The 22,748-nt window shown below is 48.5% G+C and overlaps 1 protein-coding gene across 3 annotated transcripts in view; it reads right to left on the bottom strand.

Annotated features, from left to right (window-relative positions):
- CACNA1A (calcium voltage-gated channel subunit alpha1 A) overlaps positions 1–22,748 on the bottom strand; it is a 309,019-nt gene that overhangs the window by 111,884 nt on the left and 174,387 nt on the right. For all 3 annotated transcript variants that reach the window (XM_080671827.1, XM_080671829.1, XM_080671828.1), the window contains 3 exons: positions 15,995–16,086; positions 13,440–13,592; positions 9,225–9,418 (listed from right to left, as the gene is read on the bottom strand). In XM_080671827.1, the coding sequence (XP_080527953.1) occupies positions 9,225–9,418; positions 13,440–13,592; positions 15,995–16,086 (439 nt within the window). The remainder of the gene's footprint in view (positions 1–9,224; positions 9,419–13,439; positions 13,593–15,994; positions 16,087–22,748) is intronic.

Here is a 22,748-nt window from a genome sequence, read left to right as displayed (position 1 = left end):
AGGTGTTGGCAGGGTTGGTTCCTTCCGGGGTCTGTGAGGGAGAATCTGCCAGGCCTCCCCCCCACCCGCGGCATCTGGGGGTTTGCTGACAATCTTTGGTGTCCTTTGGCTTGCAGAGGCATCGCCCTGATCTCCGCCTTCATTTTCACATGACGTGTGCATGTCTGCGTCCAAATGTCCCCTTTTGATAAGGTTGCGGTCATACTGGATTAAAGCCCACCCTAAGGACCTTACCTTAACATAACTAACTACTTCTGCAATGACCCCATTTCCAAATAAGGTCATATTCTAATACATTGGGGGTTAGGACTTCAACATATGGATTTTTTTTTTGTGGGGGACACATTCAACCCATAATTCATAGTACAACCATTTTGAAAAATGGGTTGGAGATTTCTACTAAGTTAATTATGTACCTCACCACCACCTGGAAATTCCCCTCCTGGGAGTGTGAGCCTGCCACCTGCCAAAGGCACACATGATCTTCATGATCATCCTGAACTGGGGACCATCCGAATCCTTATCAACAGGGGAGAGGAGAAATAAGTGGAATATGGTGCAGTGACTGCCTGCCACCCATCACGTTGTCAAACACAGGAAGCCAGACAGAAAAGAGGGCAAATGTAAGAGTCCATTTATACAAAATATAAAAATAGGTAAACTAGTTAATGATCTTGAGGTCCAGAGGGGGCGCCCTTTGCAGGGGGGTGACAACTGGGGTGGGGGCAGGAAAGGGGGGCTTCTGAGTCTCAGAAGTTGCTGTTTCCTGGAAATCCATCAAGCTCCTCATTATGATTCGTGGGGTTTTCTGTATGTTTATTTTACTTGAATAATTTTTTTTAAAGAAAGTCAACTTTATCTTAAAAAGGAAGGAGATTCTGACACACACTACAACATGGATGAAACCCGAGGACATTGTGTTAAGTGGCATAAACCAGTCACAAAAGGACAAATGGTGTATGATTCCACTTACATGAGGTCCCCAGGAGTCAAACGCATGGAGAAAGGAAGTAGAATGGTGAGTGCTAGGGGCTGGGGAATAGGGTGTTAGTGTTTCATGGGGACAGAGTTTCAGTTTGGGAAGATGAGGAAGTTCTGGAGATGGAGGATACTTCAACAGGGCACTGAGAAATGGGTAAGATGGTAAATTTTATGTTATGTGTATTGTCTAACAGTAAGAAAAATGGAAACCAAACCAACCTAACAAAAAGTCATCGTTACAGACACTGACAGGTTTTGGGGACAATGACGTGCCAGTCCCCAGCTTGTGCCCTGGTTCTAACAAGCCCCGAAGTCTGATGCTTTGTTTCTGTCAGGAGAACTGTCAGAGGAACGAGGCTAGACACAAGGCAGGACAGAGCCTGCCCCGGCCAACAGAAGAAAAAGTCTGGGCCATCGGGAGAAGCAGGCTCGGGATGGGAACAGAGTGGCGGGTCAGGGGGGAGCAATAGGACAGAGTAGGCCGAGGCCCCTACTCGGCCGGGAGGAGGTGGGGGGCCGAGGCAGCCCCCACCTCAGACTCCACCCACATCCTAGCTCCCCGATAGGCTAGGCTTACGAGGTCCTGCTGCTTAGCATAACAGACACCCACTGCGCTAGGTACTCAGCCTGCTTGAGCTCATTTGATCCTCTCACGAACCCCTTCCCGTTTTCTGTGTGGGGAAACTGAGGCATGGAGAGCTCAGGTTTCATAGCCAAGGTTGCAGTTGTGGGTTGTACTGTGTCTCCCCCCAAAGATATGTTGAAGTCCTAACCCCCAGGACCTGTAAATGGGACTTTACTTGGAAACAGGATCTTTGCAGCTGCCATCAAGTTAAGTAAGATGAGGTCATGAGGGTGGGCCCTGATCCAATATGACTGTTATCCCTTTAAGAGGGAAATGCCAGGTGAAGACAAGATACTCAGGGGACAGGATGGTCATGTGACAATGAAGGTAGCAGGCGTCCTCAAACTATGGCCCGTGGGCCACATGCGGCCCGCCGAGGACATTTATCCGGCTTGGGTGCCGCTGCCTCTCCTGCTTAGCAGCCGACTCGTCCCGGGCCCGCAGTGTTCATAGGAATTTGTTCATAGTTTTTTTTTAAAACTATAGTCCGGCCCTCCAACGGTCTGAGGGACAGTGAACTGGCCCCCTGTTTAAAAAGTTGAGGAGTACAGCAGCCACACACCAAAGAATGCCAAGGGTCGACAGCCACGATGGGAAGCCAGGAAGAGGCAAGGAAAGACTCTGCCCGGAGTCTCCAAGGGAGCTCGGCCCTACTGACACATGGATTCCAGAATTGTGAGCAAATACATTTCTGTTGTTTTAAAGCCACCCTGTAGTGGTCCTTTGTTATGGCAGCCACAGAAAATGAATAGTTACTGAGCTACTAAAAGGCAGAGGTGCAGTCCCCCCCAGTCACCACCCTGCCCTCATCTCCTCTCATCTGGCTTCCCCATCACTCTGCTAAAGCTACGTGGCCTCCTCGCACCTCCCCAAAGGCACCAAGCACAGTCTCACCATAGGGCCTTTGCACAGGTGGTTCCCTCAACCTGAAATGTCCTTCCCCCAGATTCCTCCATGACTCCTCCCTCACTGCCTTCAGGTCTCTGCTTAAATGTCCCCTTCTCAGGAAGACCTTCCCTGATGGCTCTTTATACTTGCACCCTTCATTTCTAATCCCACTTCCTGCTCTATTCCCACCCCTCCCCCCTTGGTGCATCTCCTTGTTTATTTCTCCTGCATGCTGTCCGTTTCCCCAGCGGGAACGTTAGTTCACAAGGGCCAGGGACTTTTTGTCCCTGCTGCATTCCCTAGGACAGTGGTCGGCAAACCACGGCTCGCGAGTTGACTAATGAGTTTGCCAACCACTGGGATAGGGGCTTAACCACAAGGAACAACAACAGCCTGTAATTATTGGAATCGAGAGTCTAGGTCAGTGGTCAGCAAACTCATTAGTCAACAGAGCAGCAAACCGCAGCTCATGAGCCACATGTGGCTCGCGAGCCGCAGTTTGCCGACCACTGCCCTAGGACACTGCCAGGCAGGCAGGCAGTGTTCAATAAATGCCTGATGAATAACCGAACGAGAGGTGGGTCTAAGCTCCCTACACAGCCCAAATCCTCAATCCCAAGACATGGTCCCTCCTCTCCCTCCTCCTCCATCATCTGCTTTTCACTCCCTGGGGGTTGGGGTTCCGCTGCCTGATTTTAGAGACACTTGTTCTCTTCCAAATCTAGCTCTAATTATTCACTCCCATGCTCTGGGTCCAATAACTGATGAAGAAGTTGGCAGAGGTTTTTAAGTAGGAGGTGGGCTTTCCCTGGGGTTTGCTCAGGAGCAAAATGGGAAATACATTTCCAAAACAGAAAGCCTGGCGTTGCCACGGCCGTTCTGTGACAGCACAGAATGTGGGGGATACAGCCGCCCCTCCTGTGTCTCATCTACTTGGGCAGTTCAGGGTGGGTTGTGCATGAGTCTGGGTGCAGTGAGGAGGAAAAGGCTGGGAAACTTGCTCACTTGTCAAAATCATTAATAATACCGAGAAGGACATGCTCTCAAGACCGTCTTGTCTTTATTCCAAAAGCTTAAAAGAGTTCCACTGCCTGGAACGCTTTTTCCCATTAGTACTGTCGCAACCTATTTCCGGTGATGTGGCTGGATGGCCCTTCCTGGTCTTCCTGTGGATAGCCGAGGGCCCCATGGTAAGTGATGGCCAATGAAAAGGGAGTGGAAATACCTGTATCACTTCTGGACCAGACCACTGAACTGTCAGTGTGGGACCCCCTAGGACTCGCTTTCCTTCTAGGGCAGCAAGTGGAAATGTTCTATGTGGTGGCTGCTCCAATGATGAGGTAGGTCCCAAGTGACCACGTTAAGCAGAGCCCCCTTCTCCTTCCCTGGCAACTCTGGGGGATGTTTGTTTCTGTGGCATAACCTAGCTTTCCTGACTTATACACCCTGGCATCTCCTTTGTTTGCTCCTTAATCTCCTTCATGTATTTCTCAAATATCACTTTCTCACTGACCCTTATATGGATCTCAAATGGCAGGTGGGGGAAAAAAAGACATCTCCTGTACATCTGATGGAGAAATTGGTACCCAAAAAGGTAAAGTTCAAGATTACAGTCTGGTTAGCATGGCTCAGTGGTTGAGCACTGACCTACGAATCAGAAGGTCACAGCTCGATTCCCAGTCAGGGCACATGCCCTGGTTGCTGGCTCGATCCCCAGTGTGGGGCGTGCAGGAGGCAGCCAATCAATGATTCTATCTCATCATTGATATCTCTCTCTCTCTCTCTCCCTCTCCCTTCCTCTGTGAAATCAATAAAAAGTATATAAAAAAGATTACAATGAGCCAGTTGTTTCTGTTCTCTGAGCCTCTGCCTGGAGCCCATCTTCCCCTATATCTTGGCTTGGTTGATTCCTCCTCATCACTCAACCTTAAACTCCAAGGAACCCCCTCTCCGAGAAACCTTCCCAGATCTCCCAGGCCAGTGGTCAGCAAACTCATTAGTCAACAGAGCCAAATATCAACAGTACAACGATTGAAATTTCTTTTGAGAGCCAAATTTTTTAAACTTAAACTTCTTCTAATGCCACTTCTTCAAAATAGACTTGCCCAGGCCATATATTTTGTGGAAGAGCCACATTGAAGGGGCCAAAGAGCCGCCTGTGGCTCACGAGCCGCAGTTTGCCGACCACGGTCCCAGGCAAAAGGTTTCCCCCTCTATTCAGCACAACCAAGCATCTCATTCTCTTTCCAGCATGTTTCCCACACTGAATCAGTTGTCGATTTACGCATCCACTTGTTTACAGATTCTTTGCTCCCTAAAACCCCACTCCCCAGTGCCCAGAACAGGACTTGGCACTCAGTAGTTGCTCACTAAGTGCTGGTTGCATGGGGAATGCCTGTCAACCTGAGGGTGGATTGTTTAAATAATACCAATGACTGGGAAGTGTATTTATCTCTCCTTCCAATGATCAGGCTGTATTCCCAGGAATTGAGAGGCAGGTGGGACACCCACGGTCGCTTTCAGAGAACCCTGGGGGCTGACAAAACACCCCTGGATTCCTACGACTGCCACGCTTAGCGGATGGGGAAACGGAGGCTGAGAGAGGCAGTGTGTTTGCCTGGCTCACAAACAGTGTGGATGGCACGGCTGGGGCTAGGCTGTTACTCTGGCCGATAACTGACTTTTTTCCGATCTCACCCCTTGGCTGTGCTTACATAGTACTTTATGTTTAGAACGACTGGCCCGTGAGAGCCTTAAAGGAGGGGGAGGTACTGATTCGTTCCAGCACTGCCAGTGCCTAGCGTGGCGCCTGGTGCTTAGCAAGCGCTCGATAAATACTCGTCAAACCAATTAATGGCTGAGTCCCAGTAAAATCCTTAAGTGCCTTCTGTTTTATGGTTTATTTCCCTCTGATTTTTTTTTTTTTTTAGCATGGTTCATTCATGGTTAGAGGATGTAAAAAAAAAATACTCAGCTCAGGAGAACACCCAATACCACAGTACATGGAATAAAAATGGGGTGGATTTGATGGTGAAAGAGATAAAGGCCCACAGTGGCCATGAGGAAGGCTGCATGTCCCAGTTTATACCTGTTATAGGTTCATGCAATGCCTGTTAAATATTTTTGAGTCCTCCTTTCCCCATTTATTTTCAAAATTGTCCTGGTTTGAATGACACATTATAGTGTCTCTTCCTGTGCAATATCTGTCACCATCTTTGGACTCACCAGCTCCCTCTTGCCCTCACTCACTCCCTTCCAGCCACATGGGCTGTTTTGCTGCTTCTTACAAATGCCAAGCTCACTCCTGCCCCAGGGCCTTTGCACTGACTGTCCCGTTGGCCTCAGTCTCTCTACTCTTACGTACATGCATGACTCCTCCTCATCTCCTTCAGGTCTTGTTAGAAGAGCTGCATCCTCTCACCTTGACGATCCACAACCCCTCTACTGTTTCATTTTTCTCCTGAACTTTAATCATTTTCTAACACAGGAGTTGGCAAACCACAGCCACCTGTTTTATCAATTAAGGTTTTGTTGTCATACACCCAAGCCCATGCATGATGTGTTTTCTCTGTGGCTGATATTATGCTAAGACAGAAGGTAGAGTAGTTGTAACAGAGATTGCATGGCCCACAGAGCCTGAACCATTTAAGATATTATCTGCCCTTTATAAATAAAAATAAATATATAAAAATATGTATCTCTTAATTATCTTATTGATTGCCTGTTTCCCCCACTAAAACGTCAACTTCCCTCAAACAGCGATTGGCCTCCTCTGTTCACTGCACATCCTCGGTGCCTGCAGGAGTGCTGGCACACAGGATACACTCAACGAAGGCTCGCTGAATGAAAATGTCATTTATAGTCCCCCCAAATCTGATGCTTTGATATTGGCCAAAATGAACATCTACGAATGAAAAAGGGCTTAGGTCAAGATCGGCTTCAACCATTAGCGATCATTTGTCAAGGGGCATGTGTTTCTAATCACCAACTAAACACCATTTTGTTGCCTTCTTAATTAACATTAGTGGAGAAAGAAATAGTGAGAGAAACACAGGAAATCACAGGGAGGCAGGAAAGAGGAGGGAGAGGAGGAGGAGACAGACACAGAGAGACAGACACACACAACTAAGTTCTTGGTGTCTCTTCTCTTTTTTAAAAAAACACATATTTTTATTGACTTCAGAGAGGAAAGGAGATGGAGAAAGAGATAGAAACATCAACGATGAGAGAGAATCACTGATAGGCTGCTTCCTGCATGCCCCCAATTGGGGATTGAGCCCACAACCTGGGCATGAGGCTTTGACCGGAATTGAACCCAGGACCCTTCAGTCTGCAGGCCGATGCTCTATCCACTGAGCCAAACTGGCTAGGTCTCGGTGTCTCTTCTTATGAAGGCATTAATCCCATTGCAAGGACCCACCTATCACCTAAACCAGTGGTTGGCAAACCGTGGCTCGTGAGCCTCGGTTTGCTGCTCTGTTGACTGAGTTTGCCAACCACTGTCATATACTACCCTTTACCTCTTTGCACACAATATGCCACAATTGCCTAATCCTCACAGCTTCCAACTACACGGTAACATTTAGTCTAGTCCAGTGGTCGGCAAACTCATTAGTCAATTAAGGTTTTGTCAATGAGTTTGCTGACCACTGACCTAAACTGTCACCTCCTCTGAGGGTTTCTAGGCCCAGCGACTGAAGAAGTCACTTGTGAGAGTCCTTTAGTCTCAACTATCGGTGGGGGGAGAGGGGGAACGCTGGGGACTCCTGAGGATAGAATTCAAGGAGTCTGTGAATTTGTAGAGAACAACGTGAATCCTTCACTTTCCAAATTTCCACAGGAGATGGGCATTCTCTTCCATTATGAAGGGAGGCAGCTGTCTGGACAGAACCGTGACGCTTGGCACCACCAGAAATCGCATACAGTTTACAGATACTGCACAAATTCTTTTGAGCTTAATACTCTCATGAAATAGCGGGATTTCTCTGAACCATCACCAGGTCCATTGGCAATGGGTTATAAAGTCTAAAACTGCATCAAAGATATGTATTTATTTACTTACATTTTTATTGATTTCAGAGAGAAAGGGAGAGGGGGAGAAAGATAGAAACATCAGTGATGAGAGAGAATCATTGATTGGCTGCCTCCTGCATGTCCCCTACTGGGGGTCAATTTTGCAACCTGGGCATGTGCCCTTGACTGGAATCGAACCTGGGACCCTTCAGTCCCCAGGCTGACACTCTATCCACTGAGCCAAACTGACTACGGCTCACAAATCTGTTTTAAAAAATATTTTGGTAACAATTTCAATTCATTTGGCTTCCTTTGTTATCCCATCTCTTTTAATTTATACCTTAAAAATCATCAGATGACAAAGTGGTCTGTGGCTCAACAAGGTAAGGATCTCTGAGGCAGAACAATCAGGCATCACATCGTGCCTTTTAGAATGACCATCATCAAAAAAACGAGACAAGTGATGGTGAGGCTGTTATCCTCAAAAATTAAAAATAGAACTATCATATGATCCAGTAATTACAGTTCTGGATACTTATTCAAAGGAAATGAAAACACTAAATTGAAGAGATATCTACACCCCCATGTTCATTGCAGCATTATTCAAAATAGTCAAGACATGGAAGCAACCTAAGTACCCACCAATGAATGGATGGGTAAAGAAAATGTCACACACACACCACAGTGGAATACTATTCAGCCATAAGAAAGAAGGAAATCCTGCAAGTTGTGACAATGTGGATGACGCTTGCGGGCATTATGCTGAGTGAAATAAACCAGAGAAAGACTAATACTGTATGATCTCACTTATCCTGGAGTCAAAAGAAACCAAACTCTTAGAAAAAGAGATCAGATTTGTGGTTACCAAGAGGCAGGAGAGAGGGAGCTGGGTGAAGCTGGTCAAAGATACAAACTTCCAGACAAGATAAACAGGTACTGGGATGTAATGTACAACGCGGTGCCTCTAGTTATCACCCCTGTCTGGGACCCCAGAAAGTTGCTAAGAGAGTGGATCCTAACCGTACCCGTCGCAGGAAAAAGGACCATTGTTTGGGTAACTATATGAGGGGATGGATGTTAACTAAACTGTGGTCATCGGTTTACAATATATGTAAGCCCAGTCATTATGCTGCATCAAACGATAGTGTCGTATGTCAATTATACCTCCGTAAAACTGAAAACCAAAACCAAAACCAAAACCTGAGGTGGGCTCTCCTAGTCCTGATCATCCATCTTTTCTGTCCCAGACTTTAGTGAGAGTTTAAAGAAATGACTTCTTTACAAGTTAAACCAACAGACTTGCTCAAAGCAAGCTGCCGTAAACCTTCAATTAGTAAAAAAAAAAAAAAAGAAAAAGAAAAAGAAAAAAATATCTGCGAAGCACAATGGGTGAAGCACAATGAAGCAAGGTGAAGTGCCTGTATTAAAAAATCTAAAATTATATTTAAACACCTGCACAGTGAAAAAATATTCAACATCCGTGTGCCCTCTGGATTCCCATGTCCCGAGGGGCCTTCCCTACTTAAAGAGTTCTGAGGATGATCAATCCCCCACCCCCCCAAGCCCCCGCCTCCTCAAAGCCCGAGCTTCAGGCCTGCTCTTCTGGGAACACGTTGAGTTGTCCCTGGGCCGTCTCCCTGGCTCAGGGTCCCCCCACTGCAGCCTCAGGAGTTGGCTGGTCCCGGGGGGCCACTTCTCTGCAGCCCTCATCACTCACGTTGTAGAGGAGGTCAGTCCACCCTTCCATGGTGATGCACTGGAAAACAGTCAGCACTGCAAACAGGATGTTGTCGAACTGAGTGATCCCGTTGTTGGGCCCTTCCCAGTAGGGCTGGCATTTGGTCCCATTGGGGCAGGTGCGGGCGGGTTCCTCTGTCCCACATGGAGCTGGAGACTCACCCTGAATGTCATCTGTGAAAGGGAAGGGGAGAAAAGTCAGGAGAAGGGGCCTGGGAAAAAAGCTCTGAGAAGTAGGGGCCCAGGAAGAGGCAATGCTGTTGAAAAAAGAAAAAAAAAGGGCTATTGGGACGAATTTATCAAATTTGTTAAAAACAAACCCAACACTTGCCTTCGTTGATCTATTCATTGTTTTCTATTTCATGAATTTCTTCTCTAAGCTTTATTACTTTTCCTACATTTTTTAGGTGAATAAACTTCCTTTAAAGCTATAAATTACTCTTTAAGTATGGCTTTATCTGCATGCCGTTACTTCTGTCAAGTGTCATCATTATTCAGGTAAAATATTTGGCAATTTCCACTATTATTTCTTCTTTGACCCAGAGATAACCAAGAAGTATTTCTCTTAAAAAAACAACTTGTCAGAGATATGTAAAATGGAGTAGTATAACGAACTCCCATGTACCCATCACCAATTTCAACATTTATCAACTCAGGGCTACTCTTGTTTTATCTATATCCCCTTCCCACACTTTGCCTTGCCACTGGAGTGTTTTTAAAGAAAATCTCAGACATTCCACTATTTTGCCCACAAATAACCATGTCTCCTAATTTCCAGACACATTTAGCATGGTCTTTTTGTTACCGATTTCCAGCTTAATTGCATTGTGGCTAGTGGATATGTTCTGTATTATTCAGTCTTTTGAAATCTGTCAAGATGTGCTCGATGGTCCCTAATACAGTCAACTTTGGTAAATGTGCTGTGTGCATTGTGAGGTAGCTGGGTGCAGTGTTCTCCAGACTCCATTAGGGCAACGTTGTCCATCACACTGTGTTATCCTTCTGTAGCCTGATTTTTTTTTTCTTCTCTTGAGATGCGCTGGGCTCAGGGAGCTGTTCTGGAGGCAATGAAGGCCAGTACACACAGTACTTACTCTTAGGCACAGGAGCTAAGCTTTCTCCCCCCAAAGCAGGAGGCAGATTGTGAAAATGCCACAAGTAGAGAGACACGTGCAAAAGGATGAGCCTTTTGCTAGAAACCAAAGACAGCTTCTTGGCAAAGGTGGGCTGGGGCTGACAGTCAGGTCTAAACCGAGGGGCTGATCGGGAGGGAGAGATGCCTGTGTGAACACATGGAGTCAGCGGAGCACACGTCCCGGGCGTGTCCCCAGCGGACCAGAGCGGCAGACGTGAGAGGATCCTATTCAGGGAGTGACATTTCTGAAGGTTTTCAGGGAGGGACCTTACCCACCGAGAAAACAGACAGACAGCGGAGTGTGTAAACTCAGGCTTCCCACTAAATGAAAACCTATCTCAGTGTATGTGCTCCAGGCTGTGCGCACAGTTCCAGCCTCCACTCAGCACAGGGACATAAACCAGCAGGGAATGCAGGCCTCTCACTGGCCTTTGAAGCTGAGTTAAACAGAAACTCGAAGTCATGCAAACTAATGCCCACTGCTCTCAGAAGCGTCACTAGTTTAAGGGGCTGGAAACACCTTCCCATTCACCCTGGACCTGGTGGAGGGGCTATGGTTTAAACATAAGGCTCAGGGCAGGGCGAAAAAATCCATTGGCTCTTATACAAAACTAGAGGCCCAGTGCATGAAAATTCATGCACTGGAGGGGGCGGTCCCTCAGCCTGGCCTGCCCCCATCACAGTCTGGTAGACCTCAGGGGCAGGAGGCGACCCGGCAATCAGGGGAAGGCAACACCCCTATCACACCTCTGTGCTGCCACTGCTGGCAACACAAGCCTCGGCCGGCCCTGGTTACCTGAGCACATTCCCTCCTTATTGGCTGTGGGCGCTGCCATCTTTGTGAGGGCATGATGGTCAATTAGCATATTCCCTCTTTATTAGATAGGATGAGAACCATTTTTGTTGGGAAGGTTGCCCCTACTGGGAACCTTCTGCCTTCACCCTGTGCCCAAGTCTGGCTCCATTCCTACCCGTGTTACCCCACTGAACACTGGTCCCTCCTTGTCCTCAGGGCTACGGTAGCTCTCCCATGTTCATAGCATGGGGATAAAATCTTGCATTCATTTTCATTACTATGAATTGGTTGCAAAGGAGGGCACTTGTCTCCTTAAACTATTTTGGAAGCTGTTGGAAAGCGGGTAGTATTCCACTTTATCTTTGTGTTTCTATGAGCATTTAGCACGGTGCTGGGCGCATAGGAACCGGGCTCCTGATGACAAAGAAATGCAACTGAAAACTTGTCTATCTTCAGCGGCTTTGCCCAGTGGCGTTCTTGATCCCGATCCCCCTCAACTCCCTGCCTCCCGTCATGAAACACTCGGAGCGCTGCTTCTGGAAAAGCAACCGTCCAGAGTCTGAGGAATTTGGTTATAAATATATTTTAAAATTAACCTGCTGCCTGGGTGTCTGTATATATCTGTCTCTTACTCACACGCCTTATAATTTCCATCGTGAGCTCCTCAGTCATCTTCCTAAACAGAGGCTTCCCACCTCTGGTGGCCCCACCCACGCCTGTCCCCTCACAACCCCACTCAGACCCAAGCCCGTTATGTGTCTTCTTGGCTGGAAAGAAAAAAAAAAGCCAACAAATTGACCAAATCTAGGACCCAGATGTCCTGGTTTCTCTGCTCCTGGCTGCTTTTTCCGGGGGACCCTGCCCTGTATCTCTCCCCGAATTCCCGCCTGGTGATGAGGCCAGGCGCAGAAATAGCTCTGCCTCAATTAGCACCTTCTTCATCGGGGAAAGAAATAATTAGGACATCCCATATTGAGTGAACTTCACAAGCTCAGGAGAGAAGGAGACAAGAGGAGCAAGAATTAAAAAAAAAAAAAGGGAAAAAAAAGCATCTCAAATAAACGTTTCCTACAGGGGAGGGGGCTGAGCCGCTTGGGGGTCACGGCAGAGCAGGTGGGTGGGAAGGCTCTCCAGGGCAGCATCTTCTCCTAGCAAGTCCTACCGACAACCTCTCTCCTTCCTACGTGGGGTCTCTTTCAGCTCCACCGTCTGCTCTGCCCATTCCTTCAATTCACGGAGCCCCGGACCCAGGACTAGTGCTGCCATTCAGCCCGTTTGCGTGGAGACAGCCAGTGGTCCAAATCCTGAAACACAGGCGTCCCTCCTTATGCGATTCCAGTTGGTTCTTGGCAGCAGGGGATTTAACGGAAAATGTATCTGGAAGCTGTTGGGTCCCTGAGTGTGTATAGTGGGGACAATGCCCTGCCACATTGCTGACTCCGAGCTGAGTCCCAGGGGGTGCCTCCTGGCTTTTCTCCTGCAGGCCCCACACCCATACCTCTTGCCCCAGCCACTAAGGGGTTGACAATGACACAGTGTGGAAAGGAGAGGGACCAGGACCTTGTTCTGACTGGTCAGTGCCAGGACTCCCAGGTGGAGAGTTTTAGGCACATGTAGAAGTCATCCCCCGTTCTCCTTTTCTTCAGGTCACCACGCAGAAAGCAATCAGACCTCTGGCCAGGGGGTCCTTCCTCTTCCTGCTTTGGGACTCAGCGTGGGCTGTGGGCACTGCCAGGGAGTTTGGCAGAGGTGGCAGGCACCTTGTCCGTATCCTGCTGCCACCTGCCCTGCCTGCTCCCACCTGAAAACACCGTCCTCAGCAGTAATGGGCAGAAGTCAGTGAACAAGTGCCCAGCTCCCTCGCTCCTCAGGGGCACGGTGCTGCGGTGTGTGTCCTCTGCTGTCTCCCCGAGATCCCCAATGGGACCGAGCCTCGGTTGCCCACAGTGGTAATCTGCTTGATAACACCCCTTTACGAGCTGTCTTCCCTTCCCAGTCTGACTTCCACACGCCCCCAATGGCCCTTCCTGGGACCACTTCCCAAATAAACTACTTATGCCTGGGACAGCTTCTGGGGAACCCCAAAGCAAGGCCCTAGCAACAACAAGATCTGGAGTGCTGCTATGCCCCGTCTTGCCTGCAGTGCATTTGGAAGCTTCCCGGAGAAGCGAACCCTGCAGAGCCATCCCAGGAGCTTGTCCCCAGGGGAGGAAAATAAACGGGAGCAAGGTTGGGAAAAAACACATTATGATGTTTGGACCTACCTGTCCCCTCTTCAAAGCAGGTGGTATGAAATTTTCCCATATAAAATTCTAACCCTATGATTGCAAAAATAAGGATTGCAAAAAATAGGAGAAGGCCGATCTGCAGCAAGGGGATCATCGCCTTCATGATCGACTTCAGGACGACTTGTAAACCTGGGGAGACAAAGAGAGGTGCCCCATGGCCGTGAGCAGTTACCCAGAAGGCCCCCCACCTCCCAGATGCTTCTGAGGGAACCCAGAGCCCACGGGAGGCTGGGGATGGTTGATGGTGAAGAAAGGACACACAGAGGCTGCTCATTATTATAATAGGAACAACCCCCCTTAATTTTTAAAAGCACTTATTTTAAAACATTTAAAAAAGTATTTGATATATGCAGTGTCATTTGATGAACCTGCGGGCTAAAAGGAGTGGAACTCCATTGCTTTCTGGGCCATGGTCCCAGGTGCTGGGTGGCTCTCACCCAGAGCGGGGCGCCTTTTACTAGTTTTTTTCCCCACCAACAAGGGCATCATTTCCTAATTTATGCCAAGGCACCATGTAGACAAGTTGCCACTCTACACGGGCAAGCAGTCGGCATCCCAGTTCCAATCCAGAGAAACCAGACGTAATTCCACTGGCTTCCAGCACTAGCCCACCACGAGGTGGGCGCATATGTAAAATGATCCCCGTTTTGCAGAGGTGGAAGCAAGGCACAGAGAGCTGTCGTGATTCACCCAAGGGCACGAGAAACAACAGAGCCAGGATTCAAACCCAGGTCTGAGTGACGTCAGAGCCTATGTCTGTAACCACTGGGCTCTATGTTAGGAAAGTCTGTGGTTAAAATTAGGGTTCCAACATATAACCTGGGACGTGCTTCTTGATGAAAGAACTTTGCACGGCCCAGATCAGCCCCTCCTGACAGGAGGAGACCCTACACGAGAGGGACACTGTCGAGATGGCCCCAGGGGACTATGCTGCTCCACAGGGCCCAATGGAAGGCGATGCTAATGAAGGCGGCGTGGCACCGTGGGCCAAGCCAGAACTCCTCTGCTGTGGGTGCATCCACCCTGCGGCTGCTGTGAGCATCGGCTGCTAAGGGCTTCCAGCTCCCCTCCTCTTCGCAGAGTTGCCCTTGGTTATAAAGAGATGCCTCACCTGGGAGACTGTTGCTGCCCCACCTCCCACCCCCCACTCCCAATAATTGACCAGAGAGTACAAAAGGCCAGCCTCCTTGCCTCACATGGGAGGACAACCCTGGTGCTCTTCACACTCCATTCCCTCCCCCACTCCCCCCTGACAGCCTCCTCCCCCAATAAAGGGGCATCTGAACACCTAAGTCTGCTTTGAGGGGACCAGACAGCCCTAGTCATCTACTTGCTAGCAATGTGACCTTGAACAAGTCAAGCAGCCATTCTGAGCCTCGGTTTCTTCATCTGTAAATGGGCATCACAACAGTACCTCCCTCCCACAATTAAATGAGAGTGCATACCTAGCCAAGTACCTGACATGCCAGACTCCTGTTAGTACTAGCTTTGGGATGGCTCTTAATTTAAAACGATGCAGGCACCTGCTGGGACCTTGCAGACACCTGACTAGAAGTGCCTTCTTTCTACAAAAAGACCCTGCTGGTGGTCTTCTGGGAAATCCTACTCTTTAAATCCGGATGGCAATGGACCTGAAGAACAACACCAATGAAAATGGTGACAGTGATAGGACCCACATCACAGGCTTGTTATGAGGATAAATGAGTTTTACAATGGCAAATACTTAGAACAGTGCCTGGCACATAATAGTAACCGAGGCAGTGGGACAGAAAAAGGCCAGCTCAGTGTTTGGTTTTTGCAGCCGAGCATAACCCTGACCCTGAATATTGCAGCCACCACCAGAGGCTGGAGGAGAAGCATCCTTAGAGAATGAGGAAGCAGTGTGGAGCGAGGATGGACTTTGGGGCTCGTCACCAAAAAGCTGCAAGAACTCAGGTGAATAGTTTAACCTTTCCACGTCTCAGCCTTTTCATCTGTAAAATGGGTTTATGGGGTGATGACAATAATGACCTAAAATAATGCATATAAAGCTCTTTGTGCAGTGCCTGGTACACCACACAGGCATTCAAGAAACGGTAACGGTGATGGCCACCAGGGTCACTGCCCAGGCGTGGGGCTGCACTTGCCAACTCCTCGTTCTGCCACAGAGCAGCCGTGGCACCTTGATCCAATTATTCAGCCACCCTGAGACTGTTTCCCCACCTGTGAAATGGAGATGTCAGTGCTAGCAGCTTCGTAGGGCTGTGAGTACTGAATGAGACGACATGTGGTACTTAGCGCGGCTCCTGAGAAGCAGCAGGCACTCCATAAATGGGGGCTGTGGTTATGCACGAGGCTCCTGGCCTGCTTTCAGGAGCTCACCCAGACCCGAAGCCAGGTTCCTGAGGGTTCCCTGGGGAGCTTCCCCAAAGCGGAGGCTGTCCCGACACAGGGTAGGGGGGCACTCGGGGGCCCCTCCTGAGATGCAGAGGGGAAACTGACGACTCCAGGGCCCTGAGCAGACCCCTTGCCAGGATCGGAAACTCACGCACTTGGGATTCCAGACACCAGCTTGAGCGGTCGCAGCACTCGAACTGCCCTCAGTGTCCGTAGGTCAAACTCTGTCCCAACTGTCGCCAAGATGCTGGAAGAAAGAGACCAGAATGGAAAACAGAGGGTGGGTTTCAGGGTCAGGGTCAGACAGACGGGCGGGGTGCTTGGGGTTTGATGTTGTCAGTTATTGGCTGGGTGACCACAGGCAGGTGACGTTACATTGCTGGGCCTCAGTCCTGTCACCTGTAAAAGCAGTGTTAATGTTACCTGCTTCACGGGGTAACAGGTGATTTATGACCCCAAACAGGTGGATGGTTGATGAAAATAAATGCTGGAGTAGGAGGAATGGAATGTGGTCGGGGGATGACCAATACATTTCACAACCACAATCAGCATGGATTGTGGGGAGCTTGGGGGCCCTGGGGGAGAGACTGGGAGATGGCAGAGCCTTAGGGGCTTGGTGCTCTTTGCCAACGGGCAGGAAAGTAGTTCAGTATTAATAGCCCAGACTACATGGGTTCAAGTCCTAGTTCTGCCACTTCCCAGCTGGGTGACCTTGGGCGAGTCACTTCCCTGCCCCATGCCTCAGTTTCCCCCTTTGTATAATGCGATGACAACAGTACCGGAGAGTACAGTCCTAAGCACTACACTTCAAACAACAGTACACCGCAAAGGGTTGTGAGGACTAAGTGAATTGATAGTTGCCAAGTGGTTGGCACAGTGCCCAGCACACAGGAAGCTACTCGTAAATAAATGGAAAAATAAACAAACCAGGAAGAGATGTGGCCCTGATGGTGTGGACCAGCTGGCACCGGCTCTAGAAAGCAGCTATAGACCCCAAGTCTCAGGTCAAAATGAGTCACTCTTGCAAATACCGGTAAGACAAGTCTTCTGTAGACGCCTACCCCACCTGGAAAGACCCCCACCTTCTAAGACCTCATTTGTAAAAGTGTTACTGGTGAGAAAAGGGGTCCCACAGCGCCTCCTCCTAAGGCTCCCTGGGGAATCTCCCTGCCCTGTTTCCTGAACGAGTCCATTTCCAAGGTAAGTGATGTAGAATGAGCTATCACAGAGCCACTCAGCAGAAAAGGCTGCTACCATCACTTCAGATGATGGACTAGAGATGCTGAAAACCAGTGGAGGGTGGCTAAGCAAATAATTTGAAGGTGTCATCCGTCTTTGCCAGGGGTCTGGACCTTACCACTTTGGCCTGTAACAACCAGTATCTGCATCTCTTTGTCTGAGGGCTTTCTCCAAAACTGAGACAGGCCCCTATGGGAGCAGTCCGCAACCAGAGACTGCTGGGAGTAGGTGGATCAATTCCCAGGCTTCCTCACCTCTTATTCCAAATGGCTCTAAGATGTGTTCCCAAGAGGGATTGATCCCAGCTGCCTACCGGAATCACCTGCCCATCAACACTTCCTGGGGTTACCTCCCAGATGAACTATTTGCACCTAAATCCTTGTTTCAGGGTCTATTCTGGGGCACCCCAAACTAAGACAGGGGTTGATCCCAACTCTTTTTCAAGACTACTCTTAGAGCAAAGATGGTATTTTAGATTGGACGGACTTATTTTTCTATCATCAGCAAATGTGAATCTGAGTATGTCCTATGTGCCAGGCAGTGCAACACACAAGACTCTCCCTGCCCCATGGAGCTGGTACACAAGAAAAATGTTTAACAAAAATATGGACACAATGAGTGAACCCACCACTGGTATGATGCATTCTTAGAGAGACCCAGAAGACAACAGCTCTGACAGCACACAGCAGTTCATATTAACTAGTCTGGGACCCAGGGAGGATCCGTCTCAAGCTGAGGTCTCATGGATGATGAGGAGGAATCTGGTCAATGGGGGAAGAACTTTCTAGACTAAGGGAATGGCTGAGACAGAGAGCATGGGTGGGAAGAAACTTGGTAAATTTAAGGAATGAGATAGTGCCATGAAGCTGGAGCACAGGAGGGAGCCATGCCATACAATCCCAAATAGCTTTCAATTCAATTTACTCTATTTTTCTCTTCCTTTACCAACTTTCTCATATTCCTTTGAGTTCCTAAAACACCATTCTATTTCTACATCTCACTTTCTCCCCCTCTTAGCAGATAGTTGGTTAGAGGGTGCAGAGCAAATGACAGGCATCATTTGAGTCTTCATTGAATCCACAAACATTAGCTGAGTACCTACAACATGCTAGGCCCTGTCCTGGAGACAGGGATTCTGGGGGCACCAAGAATAAACCCAGTAAATATGCTCGGTGTCAGGGTGATGAGCACGAGGGAGAAAAGCAATGCAGGGAGGGGGAAGGGAAACATTAGCGAATGGGGGCAGGATGAGGGGCGTAATGGTGAAAGCAATTGTTCTTTACCATCTGGCAAGGAAGTAACTCAGTGATAGGAATGCTCAGACCAGCACTGCCCAGGAGAACTTTACTAAGAGCTGCGTGTGAAATTGTAATTTTCTAGCAGCCACATTAAGAGAGTAAAAAAAAAGAAGCATGTGAAATTAATTTTAATAACACGGTTTCTTTAACCCAATCTATCCAAAGTATTATCATTTCAACAGGCAATCAACATGAAATATTTATTATTTGGAGGAAGTCTTTGAAATCTGGTGCATATTCTTCACTTAGGGCACATCTTAGTTGAGGTGCTTAATGGCTGCATGTGGCCAGTGGTGAAAGTCCTGGACAGTGCCAGCCCAGGGAAAGAGACACTGAAGTAAAGATGTGAAGAAAGACAGGGGGTGAGCCTCATGAATAAGTCGGGGGAAAACTCGAGGCAGAGGGATAGCCAGTGCAAAGGTCCGGAGGCATAACTATCGCTGGTGCATCTGAAGAACAGTGCAGAGGCCAGTGTGGCTGGAGCCACGGGAGCCAGAGTGACAGCAGCAGGAGATGAGGACAGGGAGGTGATGCGACCTTGCAGGCCACGGGAGGATTCTGGCTTTTGCTCTGAGTGAGGTGGGAGCAATGGAGGGTTCTGAGCAAAGGAGAGACATAATCTGACATATAGAATAAGACCCCTCTGGGACAAGTAAAAAAGCTGAAAGACTTGGGGAGGAAGCAACTGCATTGTTCTAGAGGAGCGATAATGGGTCTAGATCAGGTTGTGCCAGACGTAATGGTAACACTGAGGTGAACTCAACCCTGCCCTAGAGACGATCGCATGAGAGATCAAGTCCTCTGGTCCCACAGCTGTAGGAGGCAGGAATGAGGAGGACGTGAATACAGACAGGAGGGCTGGGACAGCATCATCGCGGAGTCCGAGTCTGAGGAGGCAGCACAGCACCAAGCTCACAAAATCTCAGACCTGGGGTTAAACCCCAGCCCCGTGTTTCCTCCTGGCGTGGCCTCTGCCCGGACTTGTCTGAGCCTCAGAAAGGCAGAACTTCCCTCCTGCCCAGGGCCATTCCCTCCTACCTTCTGGTCTCCTCCCTGGAAGGTGAGAAGGAAGGGGAAGGAAAATGGGAAGCAAAGGAAGGCCTCTCTGGCCGAGAGGCCCCGCAGAGGCAGAGGCTTCACTCAGGGTGTGTGGTGCATGAGGCTGTGAACTGGAGGCTGAGGAGGCGGGTCTTGTCGTGTGGACAGTGGGAGTCATGTAAGGTCTCGGAGCAGGGGAGGGCTGTGATTGGGGTTGGCGTTAGGAAGACAAGCCTGACAGCTGAAAGGACAGATTGGTGGTGATGGGGGCAGGAGCGAGGAGGGAGCCGCAGAGCAGGCCGGCGTAATGAGGGCTGGAAGTAGGACAAAGGCAGTGGGAGTACAAAGGAGGCCCCGATTTATATTTAGCTGCCATTGATTGCTGTGCACCAGGGAGCTTGCCTGGGCTCATCCATTCCTTCCTGCATCCCAGTAGTTAGCAGGATGAGCCCCATTTTACAGAGCAGGACACTAAAGCCCAGAGAGGTTACTAATGCGTGGAGAGCCACACCACCGAGTAAGAACTTGGACCCGGACGCCAGCACTCCACAACCCGTTCTCCCGGTCACAGGGCTCATTGGATGGGGCTAGGGCAACGGTGGGGATGGAAGGGAAGGGAAGAACGGCTTCCTGGTTCTGAATGAACCACCGAGAGATGGTAATTTATTTATCCAACGAGGTTTATTAGCACCTACTATGGGCTGCGTGCTCAGATAGGGCCTGAGGATGCCGCCATGAACAGAGTGACATTGGTAAAACACATAGTAGGTCAAATGGTGGGAAGCACTATGGAGAACAGTACAGCAGCCACCAGGGCTTCCAATGGGAGGATGGAGCGTGGGGTGGGAGAGAGAGGAATCCAGGGCAACTGTAGGGTTCTGACCTGGGCTATCTGAAGGAAAGAGCTGCTGTGATTGAGATGGGGAAGATGGACGAAGGGGTAGATTCGAAGGAAGATCAAAAGCTGGTTGTGGACCCGTTGAGTTTGAGATGCCAGTTTTCTGTAACTCCCTTGTCAAAACTTTCCACTGGATCCCATCAAGCTTAGAATAAAATCTAAACTCTACCATGACCACAAGACCTTCCGTGCCTTGACCCCTGCAGGCCATGCCGTCTCACTCTGGTCACTCTGACTTTCTGCTCTGCCTATCCTATCATGGGCATGATATATTGGCGATTTCTTTTTCTTCAAATGCTGGCCCATCCCCTCAACTCTCTCCCTCTTGTCTTAGCTGGCCTCTTCAAATCCTTCAGGTTGTAGCCTAAATTTTGCCTTCCTGGCACCTCTGGCTAAAGAGGCCGTTCACTCTCTCAAATTATGTTGTTTATTAAATTGTGCTTAGTATTCATGTCCTCTTCTAGAATGTCAGCTCCATGAGTACAGAGACCTTTTTATTTTTGTAGTAACTGAAGCACTTTCATGGCCTGCCCTAGCAGGTACTCACTAAATATCTGGTGAATGAGTAAGGAGTAGCATAGGATTATGGTAGACTAGAGATCCCAGAGTAGATAGATAAAGCCAAAAAAAAAAAAAAAAAAAAAGCCAAGGCCCACAATGGCATGTTGAGGAAAAGCAACACTGTAAGAGACAAGAAGAGGAAGGAGATGATGACAAAGAGGGAGAAGTCACAGGGGTGGGACAGGACCTTGCAGAGAGCGTCATCCCTGGGGATCAAGTGCAAAAGTGTTCTGAGAAAGGTGAGGTCACTGGTCTCCAGGGCAGCACAGAGAGGAGTAAGATGCAGTGGAATGAAGAACATCCATTACTCGGGGCATCAGGTCACTGGGGAGACCAGTGACCTTGCCTATCTCAAAACACATTTGAACTTGACCCCCAGATATGACACTCTCTGCCAGGAGAGATCCAGAGAACTGGAAACAAGAACCTGGGCATGAGAAGAGAGGCATTTTCAGGGCGGGGAGAAGTGTATACGTTTATATGTTGAGAGAGAAATCAGTGATGTATCTCTTGGTGTTTAAAGTTGTACTGCCCAATACGGTAACCACTAGCCATACAAAGCTATTTAATATATACACTTAATTTAAAGTAGACATTCAGTTCTTCAGTTGCACTTACACATAGCTATTTAAATATATACTTAATTTAAATTAAATGAGACATTCAATTCCTTAGTTGCATTAGTCTCATTTCAAGTACTCCACAACCACACGTGGACAATTGCGTACATAGAACATGTCCATCATCGTAGAAAGTTCCACTGGACGGTGTTGCTCTAGCGTCTCCACTTTACCAGGTCAGGAGTTTTCATCTGTTTTGTTCACAGCTTTATCTCCAGTACCTAAAATTCTGCCTGGCATACAGTAGGTGCTCAACAAATGTTTGTTGAATAAATGAATGAAGGAATAGTGAAGTGAAATGTAGGAAAGCATAGGGATAACTATTAATAGAGTATATTCTAGAAGAGATGGATGGGTGGGTGGAAGGCAGGACTTCTATTAAACTAGGACAAGAATACCCAATAGCCATCCCCATTCCTTCCCTTGCTAGATGGAGCCCATCTTCCATCAAAGAGGCAGAAAATGCTCAATAGTTTCTATTACCCAGGATTCCTTGTAGTGGGAGCACTGGTCACGTGACTGAGTCATGTGTCTAACAGATCCTAAGTGAAAGTCTGCTGGGGCTTCTGCGAAAGCCTCCTCCTCGTGAGGAGTCACAGGACTGGAGCCAGCCTTCCTCGTCTTGTGTGTCCACAGGGATGGCTGGGCAGACACTGTGGAACTGAGGTGGCCATCGAGGCACCCCGAGTGGTAAAGGTTACCAGACAGTTTTTACACTAAAGATGGAAAGATGGAAAAGATTCCTTGGAGACATTGCTGAGCTGCAGAACCAACCACCCAGGCTCCAGACTTCCTGGAATCTGTGTAACAAACATCCTTCCTAGAGGTTAAGAGCCAGACAGCTTGGGTTCAAATCCCAGGTCCTCTCGTCACTAACTGTGGCCTTGGACAAGTGACTCAACAAGTGACTCAGTTTCCTGAGCTGTAACGTGGAGATGATAGTGGTACTTCTCTTATAAGTGGGAATTTATGTGAATGCTTACACTTGTGCTTGCAATTTACTAAGTCCTAGGCAAACGCTTGCTTTCATCACCATTTTCATTTTATTTTGTTACTTTCAGCTAAGTTATATCAGAACCGACCAATAAAGGCAACATCACTGAGTTTACTGTCAGGTTGTACACTTTTTGCTTAACATACAGAGACCCCATTTTATGCCCCAGTATCTTTATCAGGTGAGTGTTCTCTCATTTCACTGACAGAAAAACTAAGCCCCAGAAGGGTTAGCTACCTGCCCACAATCACACAACCAACA

This window comes from Plecotus auritus (assembly GCF_963455305.1).
Source record: "Plecotus auritus genome assembly, chromosome: 6".
NCBI lineage: Eukaryota > Metazoa > Chordata > Mammalia > Chiroptera > Vespertilionidae > Plecotus > Plecotus auritus.
The sequence above is the reverse complement of the archived record's forward strand: the minus strand, read 5'-3'. Positions and strand labels throughout refer to the sequence as shown.